General features: G+C 38.5%; 1 protein-coding gene across 1 annotated transcript in view; it reads right to left on the bottom strand.

Moving 5' to 3' along the window:
* Window positions 1-128: 128 nt before the first annotated feature.
* INADL (InaD-like (Drosophila)) overlaps window positions 129-17397 on the bottom strand; it is a gene marked incomplete at its 3' end in the record, with an annotated part of 32718 nt that continues 15449 nt past the window's right edge. Inside the window, exons 10-16 of the mRNA XM_010293244.1 lie at window positions 16576-16711; window positions 16110-16244; window positions 9605-9681; window positions 7067-7123; window positions 5451-5585; window positions 1925-2089; window positions 129-257 (exon numbers count right to left, since the gene is read on the bottom strand). Coding sequence (XP_010291546.1) covers window positions 129-257; window positions 1925-2089; window positions 5451-5585; window positions 7067-7123; window positions 9605-9681; window positions 16110-16244; window positions 16576-16711 — 834 coding nt within the window. The remainder of the gene's footprint in view (window positions 258-1924; window positions 2090-5450; window positions 5586-7066; window positions 7124-9604; window positions 9682-16109; window positions 16245-16575; window positions 16712-17397) is intronic.

Raw genomic sequence — 17397 nt, 5'->3', positions numbered from 1 at the left:
CTACACGGTTTCTAGGCCCAAGTGCCAAATCAATTACCCAGTAATCAACATCACAAAACATTTTAAGGCACCATACAAGACAAAGGATCCAAGGCATTTTTAGTATTTAGTTATACAGAAAAGTATACCTGATAGTCTAAAATGCTGAATCCTAAACCATTTTTGTCTTTTTCCAGTTCAATAACCTTCACATCAGGAGACCATAATGCTAATTCCCCTTCTTCCTCCTCAGGATTAATGTCTTCCTCGGGTTTCACCTGAAAAATAAAAGCTCTAGTTCAAATACCATCCTTTCGGCTCTTTACAAACACTATTCCTTCAATATTTTGATTATTAATGGCTCATATATGTCCTAAAATATGACCTTTTATGGAATTACAACTTCATTGAACATTATGTATCCAGTTTTCTCCTTCTTGCTGACTTGGATACTCTCCTGGGACTATGCCTACAAGTTTTGAGCATCAGAGCCCAACCTGGCATACAAATACCCATGTATTAGTCAAATTAGTTGTCATAATACTACTAACCTGTTACATGTTGATGAACTTCAGCTGTCCCATTAGATGCATAAAGGAAAAATAAATATCTTAGCATAAAAGTTTTCACCACAGACAGCTAATAGAAAGACCAGACGATCAGGCACATCTGATACTTGTGGCATTAAATACACAAACAAAAAATTCTTGTATTGTAACTATACTAATTTGAAAAAGCAGTTTCTTCCATAATTTTTGTGCTAAGGAATAGAAGAAAGAGGTATAGTTTACTCAGTTTCATTGGGTACGGGCAGCTTCATAAATACATCTTCCAAAAAGGCATCTTCTGTTGTCTAACTTAAAACGCGTGTTTTAACATTACTGCTATTTTATCAATACAATCTTTACAAAATATCAATGTATGATGTCCCAAGAAAAACATTAAAATCTTGTACCATGAACTTCACACTGATTTAACTTTATTTCTTTGGACAAATATGCCTATTACACAGAGCACTGCCATGAGGCAGAGGAAGAAGTATTTCTTCCACACATTCTTTCTTGATACTTTTGACAAAAGAAAGCAGATATATTGTGAGATTGCTCTAAGGAGAGGGCAACCTCTGTTCACTCAATACGGCAAAGATGTGCAACTGGCAGGATGCACACAGAAATTGTTCAGTAAAATGCAACATCAAAAAAACAGTGGAACAAGTTCTATTGCAACAGAAAGGGCCTTTCACAAAAAGACATAATACTGTACACCTTATTCTTCCAAGAAACACCCATATTTCTTGTTTAACTCTCCACCTTAGAGGAAATTAGATCAGAAAATATCAGAAAAGATGAGAAGTCAAGGTGTAAATAGTTTTTATAAATAGGAACAACCGTTACAAGCGTCAAGCTTTAGTTTGAGACTTTAAAGCTCCTGCAATGGAAAGAAACATTAAGTTTCTTTTTTTTCCAGTTCTATAAAAACCTACTCAGAACATGGAAGTAATCAGCTAATGGTGGCAAGCATGTGATTTAGTATAATTCAGGGCTCTCACCTATTAAGTGTAAGAATGATGTATGGGATGTACATAGTCAGCATGCTAGCTCAGTGATTTACCTACCTTGTATTTATAGTACAATGAAGTTTCTCATGACCAACCTGTATAAACTGTAGTAAAAGTACCAGTTGCAAACATGAACTATCTTTCACTGAAAAACCAGCTGTCCCTTACGAGCCCAAAGTGAATGGCAAAGGCAGCTTTATCAAAACTGCCTGACACAACTATGTATTTTAGGAAATGTTCTTATTTAAGACTGAAAAGTGGTTTGGATCAAACAGCAAAAGGAAAACAGAAACACCGTCTTTAGAAAGCTAAATCACTTACTCAGAAATATATGCAGTTTTGCAAAAAGTTATCATTCTACACAACTGAATGACATGAGACGTCTACCTTTTGTTCTAGAGGGGAAACTCCCACGATGGGTTCATCCACAAGAGACTCACTGCCATCATCAAAAAGTCGCCGACAGCAAACCAGTGTAAATGGGGGTGGCACTTTTTTTAGAAAAGTGATTGCCTCGCGGCGTGATTTTCCGTATAGCTGAACTCCATTTACCTACACAGAAGGGGAAACACACACCCACACGAAGATAATTAAAAGGATATCAACCAAATTCTTCTCTTTTTTTTCTGCATACATGTCTTTCCCCAGCTAAATGTAAAAGGTCTAATTTTACCTAGGGATTCTGGCAAAGCTTGCATAACTTTATTAACGCATGCTTCTAAAGTACACATACATAACTGTAAGACTTAACCTTCACCTGCAAGATCTTGTGACTACTGACTGCTACATCATGTCTCTGCTCTCTCCAGCTTCCTCTAACTTGTTTTACACTCACCACTTTTCCTAGCCTAAATCTTTCCTAGCATTGCTGTTTCATTCTCACCTGTTTCCTTGTTGGGGATTTTTGTTTTGACATTAGGCTTATGTCTTTAAATTGAAAAAGATAAACATTTAATTTTCCAAAATATTTTAAGACGACACAGATTTCGAGCTCTACGCAAAAACTTGAAGTCAGAACTAGCACAACTTTGTCAGTTGTTTAAAATGTAACAAAATGGTTGCAACTAAAATAGAACCTGCAGAAAACCTGCAGGAATGTTTATACAGTAAAAAAAAGAAACCAGTCACAGTAAGCAATTAATCAGAAAACCCTGACAAGGGTCAAAGCTTACCATCTCATAAGCTTTAGATCCTGACTGACAATGGAAGACCGTTAAGGCCATTGTTAATGGATGTTTTAAACCACAGACTTTAAAAAAAAAAAAAAAGATAATAATGCTGCTTTAAAAATGGATACTTAAGATGTACTTCTTCAGGAAAATAAAACTACAGTGATTCATCCTCTTTTATGTATTTTGTAACCTGCAATATCATGAGGGTACATCTATTTGCACCATAGTGGTACCCTTAAATATGAGGAAAGCAGAACGTCAGTAGGTGTCCTAGATGTGAACATCGTCTACGTTGACGAGCAGTGCAGCCCCAAAAGAGCAGAGTTTTAACCCGATTAGTGCTATGGACTCAATCCCGACACCTCTTGTGTTTCAGGGATTTCCTGAAGACCTCAAGTCTGCTCTCATGACCAAACATCCAAAGTCACTGGAGTGCAACCAGCTTAGGAATCTAGTACACATCATCCAAGTCCACTCCACAACATGAACCAAAGCACAGTAAGTGAGGATAATTGAAGGTTCTCTTCAATACTTCACTTCATACCCAAACTACAATGCTAATGTGAACAAACCCACATGTGATCCTAGAAAATGTATCATGTAAATATGCAACATACATGTACACACCTCTGCACAGGTGTACGTGAAGCAGAGCCTCGCCATATACTTCCCAGATCTTCTTGTTCTTTAAAGAGATTCAGTCTTGTGCAAGACTACAACGGCAATCTCACTTAAGCCACCATTTCCTCCCTGATCACCTCTATTTTTCCCCACTTTCTCCTTTGTGCTTTTTACAGTGTAAATATAGCTTACACTGCTGGGAAACACAGAGTTCCTCTCATACTATAATCCAGCCAAGGAGAAAAATTTGGAGTGGTGTAACTGGCCTCCAGCATGGTAAGATGAACTGCTATGGGTTTTTTTCTGCAAGAATTACAGCAACTGCTGAGCTATCAGGCTAATCCATTAGTTAATTATTTAAGGAGAAGTATCTACGCGTAAGGATTTTTTAATGCATTGAGACTGGCAGCGTGGTGGAAAGTTACCAGCACTTCTCAGCATACTGTGATTGATGGAGAAGAGCTACCACGCGCTCCCAAGCGGACCTGGGGACTCCCATTTCTTCTTTTGCAGCTGCCAGAAATCAGCCTCTACACACGCAAGGTGCCCTACACCCCATTCATTCACCACACCTCTCTAGTTAGTTGTGCCACTAGATAACAAAACTAGAAGGACACAAGGAAGCAATTTACTCCTAAAAAAAGAACACAATGAAATTAACTAAAATCAGAGCAGGGGGAAGAAAATACCATGCTTTCTATCATAATTCAAACACATCATTAAAAATAATCAACATTCAACCTCACTATATATTAAATAAAATTCCTTGCTGATCACATTTTAATCCCAACTGTATCAGGCCCAGGCAGAGCTGCTTGTTTGGGGAATGGGGCTGCCACTTTTTCCATTGCAAACCCCTACTTAAGGGGATTTATAACTTGGCTGCAAAAACATACTTGGGGCTAAAGCTGGCATATGTAGCTTTAGCCCCTGAGCACATTTTTATTTTGTCGGGGCTTTTTTTCCAGCTAGAGAGTAGAAAAAATTTACGCTCACTAGATCTGGACAGAACTGTGAACTTAACTGTAAGTACACAGTAATAAGTAAAACTGTTAAATATATACAATTAAAGTTTCCTAAGTTACTCTTACTCTACAGAACTGCATTATTGCTTTTTGTATACAATTTTTTGTTTAGTGGCCAAGGAATTTAAACCACACTTCCAGCATTCCATTAATCCCTTCCTTTAGCAATCAAGATTTCCTCCATTAAGCAATAACTGAAGAAAATGTTTTAGGTCTTAGTGATATTGGTATGAATTTTTGATGTTAAAGGGTGAACAACAAGTAAAAGCACGAGAGCTCTACACCTAACAAATTAATCTTTCAGAAGGCCTAATTCTGTTCCCATTGATGTCTACTAAAAGTTCTTCATATCCGCTAAAAAAAAATGTTCAAATTCAAAATATTTCACAAAGAGCAGGTATTCAATAGGAAATTAATGTCTTTTCACTTGCAGGCTGAGATACTGATAGATATACATACAAACACATCGAAAATAGGTATTACTTTAATACTATCAAATAAATATTTTTCCTAAGCAAATAGGTCTGGTCTGATTCCGATAACTTCAAAGCTGCCCCAATACCTCTTTATACATATTTAAGCAAACTGATATACTAGCTCATACACACAAATGTCTTTCAACGCTGAAGCAAGTTATAATGCGTAACAGGAACTACTATTCCTGAGACTGTTGTAAATTTTTTAGGAGTGACAAATATTAAGAAAGATTATCCACCCCAGAAGCTAATGCCAAATTGCTCAAAAGACTGAGCTAAAGGCCTACAAATACAAATACATTCAACACACATATATATCAACACAGCCCTTATAACTCTTGATACTCGTGTTAAAACATTTCAGAAAAAAAACCCATAAAGTCACTACGAGATCACAAGAATTTGACATTTTGTCCATAGAGGAGGAATGAAACAGTGAAGAAAAGGAATGTGACTTCCAAAGCACTGCTCCAACTGCTTTCACAACCAACTCTTGAATACTACTGTTGCACACACAGCAGCCAAACTAGAGTTTAAACACAAACATTTTTAAGAAGGCTAAGCAAACAAGATATATATCAGTTCTATTGTGGCGGGGGGGAGTAGTTTTGGTTTTTACCTCCAGAAGTTCATCCTCCAGCTGCAGAAGACCAAGTGTCGCAGCTGGACCATCTGAAGCAATTGATGATATATAATGATGTCCATCAAATGTGTCAAGCTCAACTCCTAATCTCAGAGCATGGATGGGTAATAGCTGTCAAAAGATAAGTATGGCTGAGAATGTATATAGCGTTATCTACCACAATACAAACACATTTAGGACTCAGTGGCTCACCATATTAAACTAAGCACACACTAAGAAGATTAAGTCTTCATACTGACATCAACTGTGTTACAGCAGAAGTGTCCATAATTTCGCTATACAAACTGTTTGCACAAATAAAAAGAACCAATCTGTTCTTTTGGGGGAGAAAGCAATGTGAACTGTATTCTTAAATAAGTTTATCATATCGTAAAAAATGCAGATCAAAGTACCACCTAAAGTCTATCCTACCCAAAATGTGAGTTTTCAACAAAACTGAAAGAAATTCCATAACCACTGTAAAAACTCAACACAAGATCAGCTGTCTTACTTCTTTAGGAGCTACACTACTTTGAGGTAGGAAACACATCCATGAAGCGTCCTCTGCAAATAACTAATAATACTGGCATCATTGTTTCTGCAAGGTGAAATCACTGATTTTGTGTTAGCCTCTTCCCCGTGGGCTTCCTTCTCTAGGAAGCCTCCAACCATTAGTGTCTTAGGTCTGCTAACATTAGGAAGACTAGCATAAAACTGATACGCTATCCAGACAAGACAGCAGAAGTCATGGCAACTTGGGGAGAACAGATGATCAGCAGTATCTGCTCCTTCAGTTTGGCCATTTTCTGGCTTTTTATTACGTAAGTTGAAACACTGACTGTCCTTCTGGTTCCCAATTAATTCTGGATATTAAAGTAAAAGGAGCAATCCATTGATACTCAACATTCCCTCAACCTATGTCTGATTATGAGTTTATGGCCTTTCTTCACTGAGACATCCCCACAAGTACATAAACGCATCACCTCCACAAACCTGCAAAAGGCACAATATTAACATACATATCTTGAAAAATCTCTCGAAAGTCTCAGAAGACTGAAATTAATTTCAGCTCTAACCATGTCAATTAAATGGACCTTCCTCTCCCTGAGCAAGCATCACTATGGCAAAGTCCTCTGCAGGACAACGATGTTGTTCAGCAGAGTTTCAACCTCTGCTCCATTCTCTTGTGGCTTTCAACAACTGAATTTCAATGCAATTAAGTTCCCCAAAATTTAAGGCTTATATGCATGGTTTGGGTTTTGTTGGGTTTTTTTTTTTTGTTTTGTTTCGTTTTGTTTGGGGATGTGTGTTAAAGGGTTCATTTGCCCATGCTACGAAAAGAAGATAAGCAGAATATCACCAAATCATAGAATCTTTGGGTTGAAAGGGACCTTTTAAGGACATCTAGTCCAACCCCCCTGCAATGAGTGGGGACATCTTCAACTAGATCAGGTTGCTCAGAGCCCTGTCCAACCTGACCTTGATCTGGAAAAGTAAGATAGAGCCACATGGCCACAAAATTTCTGAAACACGTAAATCTGGAATTGTGTCATGTCCTCCTGGGATTACTCTGCCAATGTATGCCATGAAGGAAACCATCATGCAAGTCATACCTTTGAGTACTTCTGGAGCTCTGAATCATCTGTAATGGGCATATCCACATTCACAACCTAAAAATTGTACATCATAACATTTTTCAATAGCAGGACAATAAAGACTTTACCAGAATGATAAATTCTGGCAAAAAATACGATGAGCAAAATAAACTGTACTTAAACAAAGTCACGTTGATGCAAAATAATTTTAAACAAATGTTAGAAAAATCTTTCAGACACAGAACATTTACAACTAGGAACGTGGTGATTACACATTATTAGCAGACTCCAATATTATCCTATTCCCAAAGCCCGAGTGCCAGTTTTATTCAAGCTCAGCATTCCTTTGTAAGCACAAAATGCCATTATGTTTGACACAAATACCCAAACTGACTTGCCAATTGGAGTTTGGAAAGTATCATACCTTAAGTTATTACTTCAGGCTACAGTACAGCCATCTAACATCTAGACTAAACCACCATCTTCTGCAGCATGTTTCTAACATGGTTTCTACATGAGTTTAATAACCAAATTTGAATGCAAAGTGGATTATTTAAAACAGTGACAAGAAATCTCTTCAGTATATCCTCACTTTTTTAATATTAACAAAACAACTATGGCCCTAAAACAAATAATTTAATATTAATAAAACAACTATCAAGAATCCACCAGTTTTCTTGTAATGTTCTTAAGATAATTTATTTATCTGTAACCTTAGAAGGTTAGTTACTTCAATTTTAAATGTAGTAAGATGACATCTGTGGTGATCTATGACCCAGGGTTGGAGTTTGGGAGGATTGCCACACTCGTTAGGTTTGGAAAATATATAGCCTTGCAAAAAATCAGGTAACTTCAGGCTCTTTTGGAGATTTCTACCCTCAGCCTTTTCTTTTGGTTTAATTTTAAATAGGGCTTCCAGCATCTTGTTTTCCAGTACCTAGGGTATTTTTCCTGACAGACAGAATCCATTTCATGTCCATTCAGTTGGAACTAAATGAATCTATGACTGATAACTCCTCAGCTCGACTGCTCACGCTTAGGTACCTGGCAACAAATACCAGAGCATCATACAAGCCTGTATAGACTTCCAGGGTCTCCTTCTGTTTCATGAGGATCTAAGCTCCTTCCATTGGTACCACAAAGGATCAGCAAAACAGATGCCACAAGTGACACCAAACCCTCTCTTCAAACTGCTATTTCCTCTGACGGGAAATACTCTGAGAGAATACTCAAACCTATAGGCACCTTCAGGGGGAGTTTCTGGGAGCTGAGTGTAGGAGTGAGGATAGCGTGGAACAGAGACTGCGCCATCAGGCTGAAATTGAATTAAGTGTTAGTTAGCCAAGCAAGACTAGAGGTAGGCACAGATGACAAGAACCGGAAGAACCGAAAAATTACTTTCAAAATGGGATGCCACAACATCCTTTTATTTTCCTTTTATTATTTAAAAGGACCATTCATTAACATTTTCACTCCTGACATTTTACTGGCGGCAGCTAAAGAAGAATTAGAAACGGATGGTTTCATGAACTAAGCAGGTTTTCGTCCTCTGTGGGAAGTGTGATAGTGCTAAGGGAAGTAATATCAGACTCTTGAAATGTAAGGATGGGAATACCAAGCAACTGAAGTGGGCAGCCAAACAGATTTATTGCATCATGTACATAATCTTACACGAACTTCAGTTCTTAAAGGAGTGCTAATGGAAAGGAGAGCAGTGAGTTTCGCAAGGCAATTCTTAAAGCTACTTTAAATCTTCCAGCAACTGACTGGAACGATGGCTACTCCAAGTAGTAAAAATAAGTGTCTTTAAATCAACTGGACAAGCATTGCAAAGACAAACAGGGCATATTCTTGGTGGTGGTGAGAATTTTTTAAGTCTTTGGAAAGAACACTGGCTGGAGTCTTTTATCTGTACTCACTGGCTAACACAGTACCGAAAAGCAGTAGTGAATTACAGTGTCAGTCAACTCCTTATGACAAGTCATCAAAACAATCTTTTGCTTGGCAATTATTTAATACGAAGTGAAGAAATATCTAATAGACACCGGCACCACAAAGTCACGCTACCATGAACTACCTCCTATTCTCCCAGTACGTTTGAAAAATCATTCTTGCATTCTTCTAATAAAATTAGATTTTTTTGTGAGATTCTTTGTGAAACACAGGAGCTCTATCCTGACCCTTTTTTTCCCTCAATGCACAATGAAACAAATAGATCATAAATGAAATCATAAAAATACCACATATTTTAAGTGGCTGCTTTGATGCAGATTTAAAAGGAGAGATGATTTTCTTAAATCACTGTTCCAGTCTAGTCTCTGTATAACAATAGTATCTATATAAACAAAATAAAAAAAACCACCACACAAAAAAACCCCAACAACTCATTATAACACTCCTATATTTCAGCCTTGATGTTACAGGAAACAAAATTTGATGTTAATGATCTGTTCCAAACACTAAACTGTTCTATAAACAGACTATAATGCTAAGCTCACAGATCTGTAATTTAAAGAAATAACGTACATGAATGTAGTTTATTGAAAGATAACATACCATGACTTCGTATTCAGGTCCCAGCAGGTTTTCCCACTTGGATTTCAGCTCATGTGCTGGAGGGAGTGAGACTCTTCCTAAATAGGAAAGCAAGTATTAAATTTACAAGCATATTGTACATTCAGAAGTACGTTTAATTCTAAATGCTTCAATAAAAATTCAGTGTAAATAAAAGATTAGCGGGAATAATCCCAAAAAGGAAAGTGCATTAAGCTGAGTCTATCATCAGTGCAAATCAAAAATGTCTGTCTTAGGAAAACAATGCAAAATGTCAGCTACTGCTAACATGTGATTTATTCAACTGAGAAGCAGAAGAGGTGATGTTTGCATTGATGAGATGCGAGTTCTGTACTATATAGTACTGTAAATAAATCATTCTTTCAGGCTGGCAAACAAATTTCTCACAACTTCATCATATGTTGCTATAAAAACGCTTGCCACTCCAGGGAAGCCTCATCTCGCACCAAAATGAACCCCCTTAAGAAGTAAAACACCTGACAAGATATTGCTGTTATCAAGGGGCTGCATCAGCACAATGCAGTCACAGCCTGTATTTATACATTTGGCAGGTATAAAGGCTTGTCTAGTTTAATTAGGCCAGTAAGTAACATGAGCTTTAATATAAGCTCCAGTTCTAAACCAGTCTTCCGTGGGAACTTGGCTATCTTGACATTTATATCTTTTCAGCTTTCTTACTTATGCAACCAAGGCAGTATTACATTCATGTAAGACAATTTGACAGAGCTAGACAGCATAAAATGACTGGCTGCCCTGCATTTGACCTCATCCAGAAGCTCAGTGCACATATAAAGTTCCAAGCCGAAGCAATGTTTAACTGGTAAGAATCAAGCTCTAAAGCAAATTCCATCTAGCAGCTAACAGCAGCAGCAACTGGGGTCTGAATTACTGAAAACTGCTTTTTTCCCCCCGAATGACTGTAACAGTTTGTCAGATGTCTAGACAAGGCACAGACCACTTAGTACTGCTGATGTGTCATACTGAAATTTAGAATGTAAATCACAACCTCACATTTTGCACACAAACTCGCGAGTAAAAGACCTCAAGGGGGGAGTTTCGAAGACACCAAGAGAAGCTCAGAGCCTACCTACTAGCAAAAGCCAACACAAATGGGATATCAAGCTGCCTTTGCTTTCAACACCTTTGTAGTCTGCAAAGATAAAACATGAGCTTTGCAATACAATCCTCATTACATCATTTTATAACTTCGAAGTTTTCGGCTCATTAAAAACAAAAGATTTATGTTAACTTATACAACAACATAGTCCGTCACTGTATCTCTTCCACTCACTTTCTGTCATGTCAGCTAGGTAAATTCTGTCTGATCTGCACTGAAAAACCACACTCCTCATAGCTAACAACTGAGATTTCACTTGGAAATATCCAGAGCATCTTTAACCTATAGGCTCAAGGAGATACAGATATTCAAGGATTCCAGCAATTCAGATAACTATTTTCCGTCACCAAAAGGAAATCCTACCAAGAACAAAAACGTGGGTTTGTAGATACAGCCCACAGTTCTCTCTGAAATATTATCTCCTTAAAAAAAAAAAGGAAGACAAATTCCCCCAAAATTCTCAGCTGTGAGTTAAGGGCTTTCTCCTCCATTGACATTTAATTGAAGTTTCTAAGAAGAAGTTGTCTTCATGAGCCTTGTTATCAAGCACAGGCTGATCACTATCTTTACTTCCCAACTGTAGCAAAAACAGAACACCAGTACATTTTTCTACTCCTACTATTTGCAGAAATACCTGGGGACAGAAATTCTTTAGTCCCTTTTTCTGCTATTACAAAGTTATAGTGTGAATAGAATGAATCTTAGGGCCAAGCTTAAAGTTCAGTTCAGTAAGTTGTGTTCATTTGGCTGAATACAGATTTTTTGTCACTTCCAAAACACGTTACCAAAATTTATGAGTTGTTCAGAGCAGGTGCTGATGCACGTCTCCATTTGAAGTTTTCTCCTTTCTTTCTTTCAAACACACTTTGAAGTCTTTGCTTGTAACTTCCTCAGAACTGTGGAAATGTTGGCTGGGGGGATTTGGACTAAATATATTCAATTCCGATGGTATCACCCAATTCACTTAAAATGCTCCTTTTTCCCCAAACGGCTTTTTCTACACGGCAGCTAACAGAAAGTTTCTTTCTAGTCTCTCATCCAGCTGGATTTCTCATGACCAGAGATACGTACCACATCTTCTATAATGTGCAAGGCCTCAGAAATGAAAACACATCCCAGAGACAGCTTTCATTAGCAACAACTTTCCACATATTTAGTCTGTCCTTCTGCCTGCACTTCCACACAGTTTCTCATTGCTAATTAGCCAGCATCAAGAAATCACAAGTGTATTGTAAAAATCATCTTTCCCGGTCAAAATTGTCATCTTTTCTTCTTGCAGTTTCCTCTGGTTTCACAAACTTATGATATGAGGATGTGTACTGTGCTCTAGTGCACTTCATTAATGCACTATCTTTATCTGCCCTACTGTTGGATATTTTTGCCCAGCCGTCTTTAAGTGCCTGACTAGCATCATCAGATCTTTGGGTTTTGACTACTGCTGCAAGGCAAAAGAAAGCAGTTCTGCCCAGTCTGCAGTCTTGCAGATGCAGCTGTTAAGTTAATTGCCTCTAGTCTGCTAGCAGAAAGTTCAGGCCTCATGCACATTGCATCCTAAACCATGTCGCCGCTGTAACAGAACTGCTTAAGCACGCTTTTGCCTGGACAGAATTACTATTTAATACCTCTCCAGGAAACACAATTTAATAAGAATTTCACACAAACTGGGCTTAAAGGGAAGCAATACATCTTTTATAAAACATACCTTTTACATTAAACTTCTAAAAGCATTTCCAGAGTTTAGTCAGAGCCTTAAATTAGCAGTATTTACTTTAGCACCATTATAACTAAGTGCCCATCACCATGTCCAAAATAAGCACCTATCTTTGCAATTTAAACTTGGTCATTAAATTCTATTCCAAGGTGAAATCTTATACATCGTATTTCAGTGTGAGTAAAATTCGCAACTAAGTATTTCAACTTTTTAACAGAGATACACACACATTTTATAGTTGCATAAAGCTTTTGCAGAACCTTGTAACCTAAAGTGCATTTTCACTATGAAAACCCCCAGTTTAATCAAGCAATGATACTTGCTTACAATTGCATTAAGTGCTCCTGGTTCATTACTCAAAGCCATGCCCTTGCATTATCCTGCCGGCCCAAAAAGGACCAGCACTGCTAGATGGTATCAAGGGCAGTATCCAACTGCAAACAAACAATACCTTCAATGTTTAAGTTTTGGATGCACACTGTGCATACCGACACATTATCTTGTTAAGGGGCACTTGGATACATAGGAGAATAGAAAAATCTCATTGTACACTTGCTACATCATACACTGGGGAGTGCGGATACACCACACTGCTCCTGTAAGGAATCAGCATGGGTCCAGCTGGCAGCTATGGATTCCAGGCAATGAAGTCCTTGCCAGACCCAGGTGCATCTGCACCATAATCTGTAGAGGTCCAAGGAAGGGGATTATGAGATTTGCACAATGCTAGAACTGCATGGGAGCCACTCATACACATAAAACTTGGTTATAAACTCCTTTTGAAACTAAAGGCTTTGGAGTATTTATGGAGAGGCAGTGGATCCACAACACTTTGGGTCTGCCATGAAAAGGTCTCAAAAATACAGGTTGATCAGCAGAACAGGGATCACTAGGGCATATCTAGATACACCTTGGCATATCTAGACATACCTTGAGACTAACAGAGTTTGTTAACTTCAAGGCAGGTAAAAGCAATTTTAGTTCCCAGCATAAACTGATCCTGGCATTGATATACTGTATTTGCACAGCACTAGGTATTAGGTAACAAATTCCTCAGAAAGTTCTCTTTGCATCAGGGCAGACATCTGCAGCCTGTGACACAAGATAACCCAATCACATGTAGTCAGGAACTGACTACAGAGATACTGTTTGCTTCAGTAGAAAGGGAAAATACTTTATGCAGAGAAAGGTCCACAGTAAAAAAGGGGTGGGAAAGTGACACAGCACAGCATGTGTTGCTCTTTTCTAGCCTCTGTCATAGCAAGTGTAAGTCCTTCTGGCTCTTCTGCCCCTAAATACATCCAACTGCTAAGTCCTTAAGTTATTCATCCATTGTAACTACAAATCAATATATGCTCTTCCATTCATTCAGCTAAAACAATGCTTTGATAACCTCGTATCTCAGCTACTCAACCACCTCTGGTTTGGCTTCCTATTTCTGGGAACACGCAGAAGTCACAACAAAGGATGTCTGGTTATAAGGCTTGGACAGAAAAGTAAAACAGAATGGAACACAGGAGCTGCTACATTTCTCTCGTTTCCAGGTTGTCTTTAATACTGACAGATCTTCCACAGTCAGAGCAAAATTGTTATTCATTGACAGCCATAATTTAGAAACCTCTATTACATCTACATATCTTAGAAACTGCAAGGCATAAGGATAATTTATGCTGACTTTAACACAAGCTGTAGAAATTCACCCAGAAGTTCCTGTAGAAGAGCCCAGAAATCTGCAGGGGAATTGAAGCACGCCTTCTGGAAAGGCCTCCAACCTTGATTCAGAAGTCTAAAAACCAAAGCAATCCCATGGTTTTGTGATCTGCCCCTATGTCCAATTGCCTTTGCTGTTAAAAACACATGCCTAATTTGAACTCCTGTCCAGCTTCTGAATCGAGCTATCAGGTCTTATTATGCCTTTGCCAGACCAGAGAGTCTCATCTGCCTGCATAGGTATGCAGTCAACAATTTCCAGTTCAGCTAGTAAGCTCAGGAAAAGCAAGCCAGAAATTGTCTAGAGTCCGAACTCTAGTTTCCAACAGTAGCATGGGAGGAAGCAGTATGCAGCAGTATTAGCACCACAGAGTAAATGATTTGGGTCTGGGAACGAGCAAGCAAGGTGAGGTTCATTGCTAAGTGTGGAATCTCACAGGAGGTAGACATAACTTGTGCTCTGCTTCCTACTTCTCTGGCACTCCAGGAAATACCAGTGACCAGGAGCACTATAAGGAGGACAAGCAAACAGGAGCAAGGCAGTTACATGGCAGGTGACACACAGGCGAGATAGCTGTTCATGGAAATGGCAACTCTCTCATTTGTGTGGAAAATGACCTACAAATGGAGACATGTCAAAAGACATGATCCTCTGTCCCTGCTGCTGCGGTCCTTCAGCAAGCCCTACTTGGTCAAAACTCCCAAAGGAGAATGCTGCAGCTCAGGTCACAGGCTATAGAAGGCCAAGTCAAGCAGCTCGGAAGGTGAGTTCTGATGAAGTTACTGCAGTGCCAAAAAGGAAACTGTAACAAACGGGCATCAGAGATGATGCACAGGAAACCAACAGAATATTTTGAAAAGACTCTGCAGGTGCAGGAGCCTATGACCTGTGAGGGCAAGAAGATAGATACGACTGAGGTAACATTGGATCAGGAAGTAAATGTGAACTCCCAAGAGCTCCATCTTCTGATGCTGTTCACTTAGCAGTCTGGTTCAGGGCCCTGGCGGCAGAGGAGGATGAGCAAATTTTCTCTGTCAGGAGAAGACTGCAGGTAGGGTCACCTCAGTCAGAGTAGGACCAGGGCTAGAAAGAGGAATCAGTGAGCTGGAGGCATTCAGCTCTATAGAGCTTATGAGATCGTTCCAGAGTACTGAAATGGCTGTACCTCCACAGTCTATAATCTTAACAAAAAAACCCAAAAAAAAGCACAAAAAACAACCCCACCCCATCCCACTCCCCCCCCCCAAACCATGGCAATCAAAGGGTGATCACTAATGACTGCAAAAAGGCAAACTTTATGCAAGGAGAAAGATCCAGAGAATTATAGGCCAGTCAGTCTCACCTTCAGCCCCAGAGAGATTATGAGATATTTCCTCTTAGAATCCATTTCCAAAGACATAAATGATAAGAAGGCAAATCAGGAACAGTTGATATATATTTGCCAAATAATTGACCAATCTGACTGCCAAGATAGCTATGCGGATTAAGGCTGAAATACACCTCAACTTTACTGAAGCTTTTGACACCATTTACATCAGCATTCTCATTTGGAAACTGAGAAAGCATGAGTTAATGATTGCTAAATAGGCTGAAAACTAGATGGACCATTGGGATCAGAGACAGCATTAACCAATGGCTCAACAGCCAGTTATGAGAGAAGGTCAATAGCTACAGGGGCTAGGATTATCCAGTATCTTCATCAGTGACTTCCATGATGACACTGAATGCACTCTTTGAAAACCTGTGGACAGTGCTACATTTTGGGGATAGGGTAGGGTGGAAGAGTTAAGAGATCCAACAGGTAGAGCTTTACTTCGAGGACCTGAATAAAAAGCATTACAGAGCAAAACCTAACGATGGAGTAAGCCACAATAGCCCACCAGTATTGAAAATGGATTAAAGACAATTCCAAAGACTCAGAAGAGACACTGCAAGATATCCTACCCACCTGTTTTACATAGAACCTGCTTCTTTCCATTTTGAAGATTATCCTTCTGTTCTTGGTTTTCCTCATTCTTAGTGTCCACACTAGTTTCAGTCCCTACAGCTCCAGGAGACACAAAGGTTGGAACAGTTGGCTGCACTGTGAAAATAGATCAAAAAAAAAAAAAAAAAAATCACATGCTGGAAAAATACATGAAGTAGTAACACTGCCTCACTAACAACTGTTTTTTCTCCTTTTTTTTTTTTTTTTTTCCTTTTTTGGCTACACAAGAGTTTTGCCTCACTTTTCCTGAATCCCTCATTTCTGTTTCTTTCCATTCCTCCTTAAGTATCTCATTTTCTATAGTGTGCCCTTGAAAATCTAGGATCATGTCATATCTAGTCCTAATTGTTAGGTTAGGTATCTGTAAATTGAGTGAAAAAAAAAAAATCAGTTGCTGAAAAAGGAAAGAGGGAAAAAAAAGGATTACCTCTATCTGAAGGTCCTTCTGCAGAAATAGTAGAAGGTTTCCTTCTAAGTAAGGTAAGGCGTACAGTCTGTCCTGTGTTACGCAATGCCTCTACCACTTCTTGGTTAGTATAATCCTGTATATTAACTCCATCAACCTAAAGCAAGAAAATCATATCATAATTATAGTAATCACATTACATTCTTAGGCTGTACCATACAGTGTAAGCAACATCCACATTATTTTGTGCAGAAATTATAGGGTTATTCACCCAAGACAGTACTATTTGCAAAACAATCTCATTAAATCAATTACATTTCACTAATTAGATATTTTCAAAATGCATTTTAAAAGGAAACACGGCAGTAATTTCTTCTGTCTTCACGGGGCAACCACAAAACAGAATTTACTAATCTGATATAAGTATGCACTGATTTCCCCCTACAATTTTTTTGCTTACAAAAAAAGATTGAGGTGTATTGTGGATGAAGCTTCCCAGCAAGAGCAGTTGGCCTAGAACTCTGTTCAGTTCATTATCACTGTTAGTTTTCTCATGGATTTCTAACACATCCCACACAAGCCTATACACATAACTGTTCATATAATCCACTCTGAACAGCCCAATTCTTACATTAATTCAGATGTTTTAATTTATACCCAAAATACTCTGTTCACCTCACTGCATCAACAGGGGCTACTCCTGCAAAGCTGCAGATAAAAGCACAAGGCTATATCAATTTTTGCTCTCACAAAGCAGAAGCTGACTTTGGAAGGTCTGGCATAGCACACATTTTAAAAGTAATTTAAAATCATATCTCTATAAATATTATCTCTTAAAACAAA

Source organism: Phaethon lepturus, unplaced genomic scaffold (assembly GCF_000687285.1).
Source record: "Phaethon lepturus isolate BGI_N335 unplaced genomic scaffold, ASM68728v1 scaffold17840, whole genome shotgun sequence".
Classification (NCBI taxonomy): Eukaryota; Metazoa; Chordata; class Aves; order Phaethontiformes; family Phaethontidae; genus Phaethon; species Phaethon lepturus.
The sequence above is the reverse complement of the archived record's forward strand: the minus strand, read 5'-3'. Positions and strand labels throughout refer to the sequence as shown.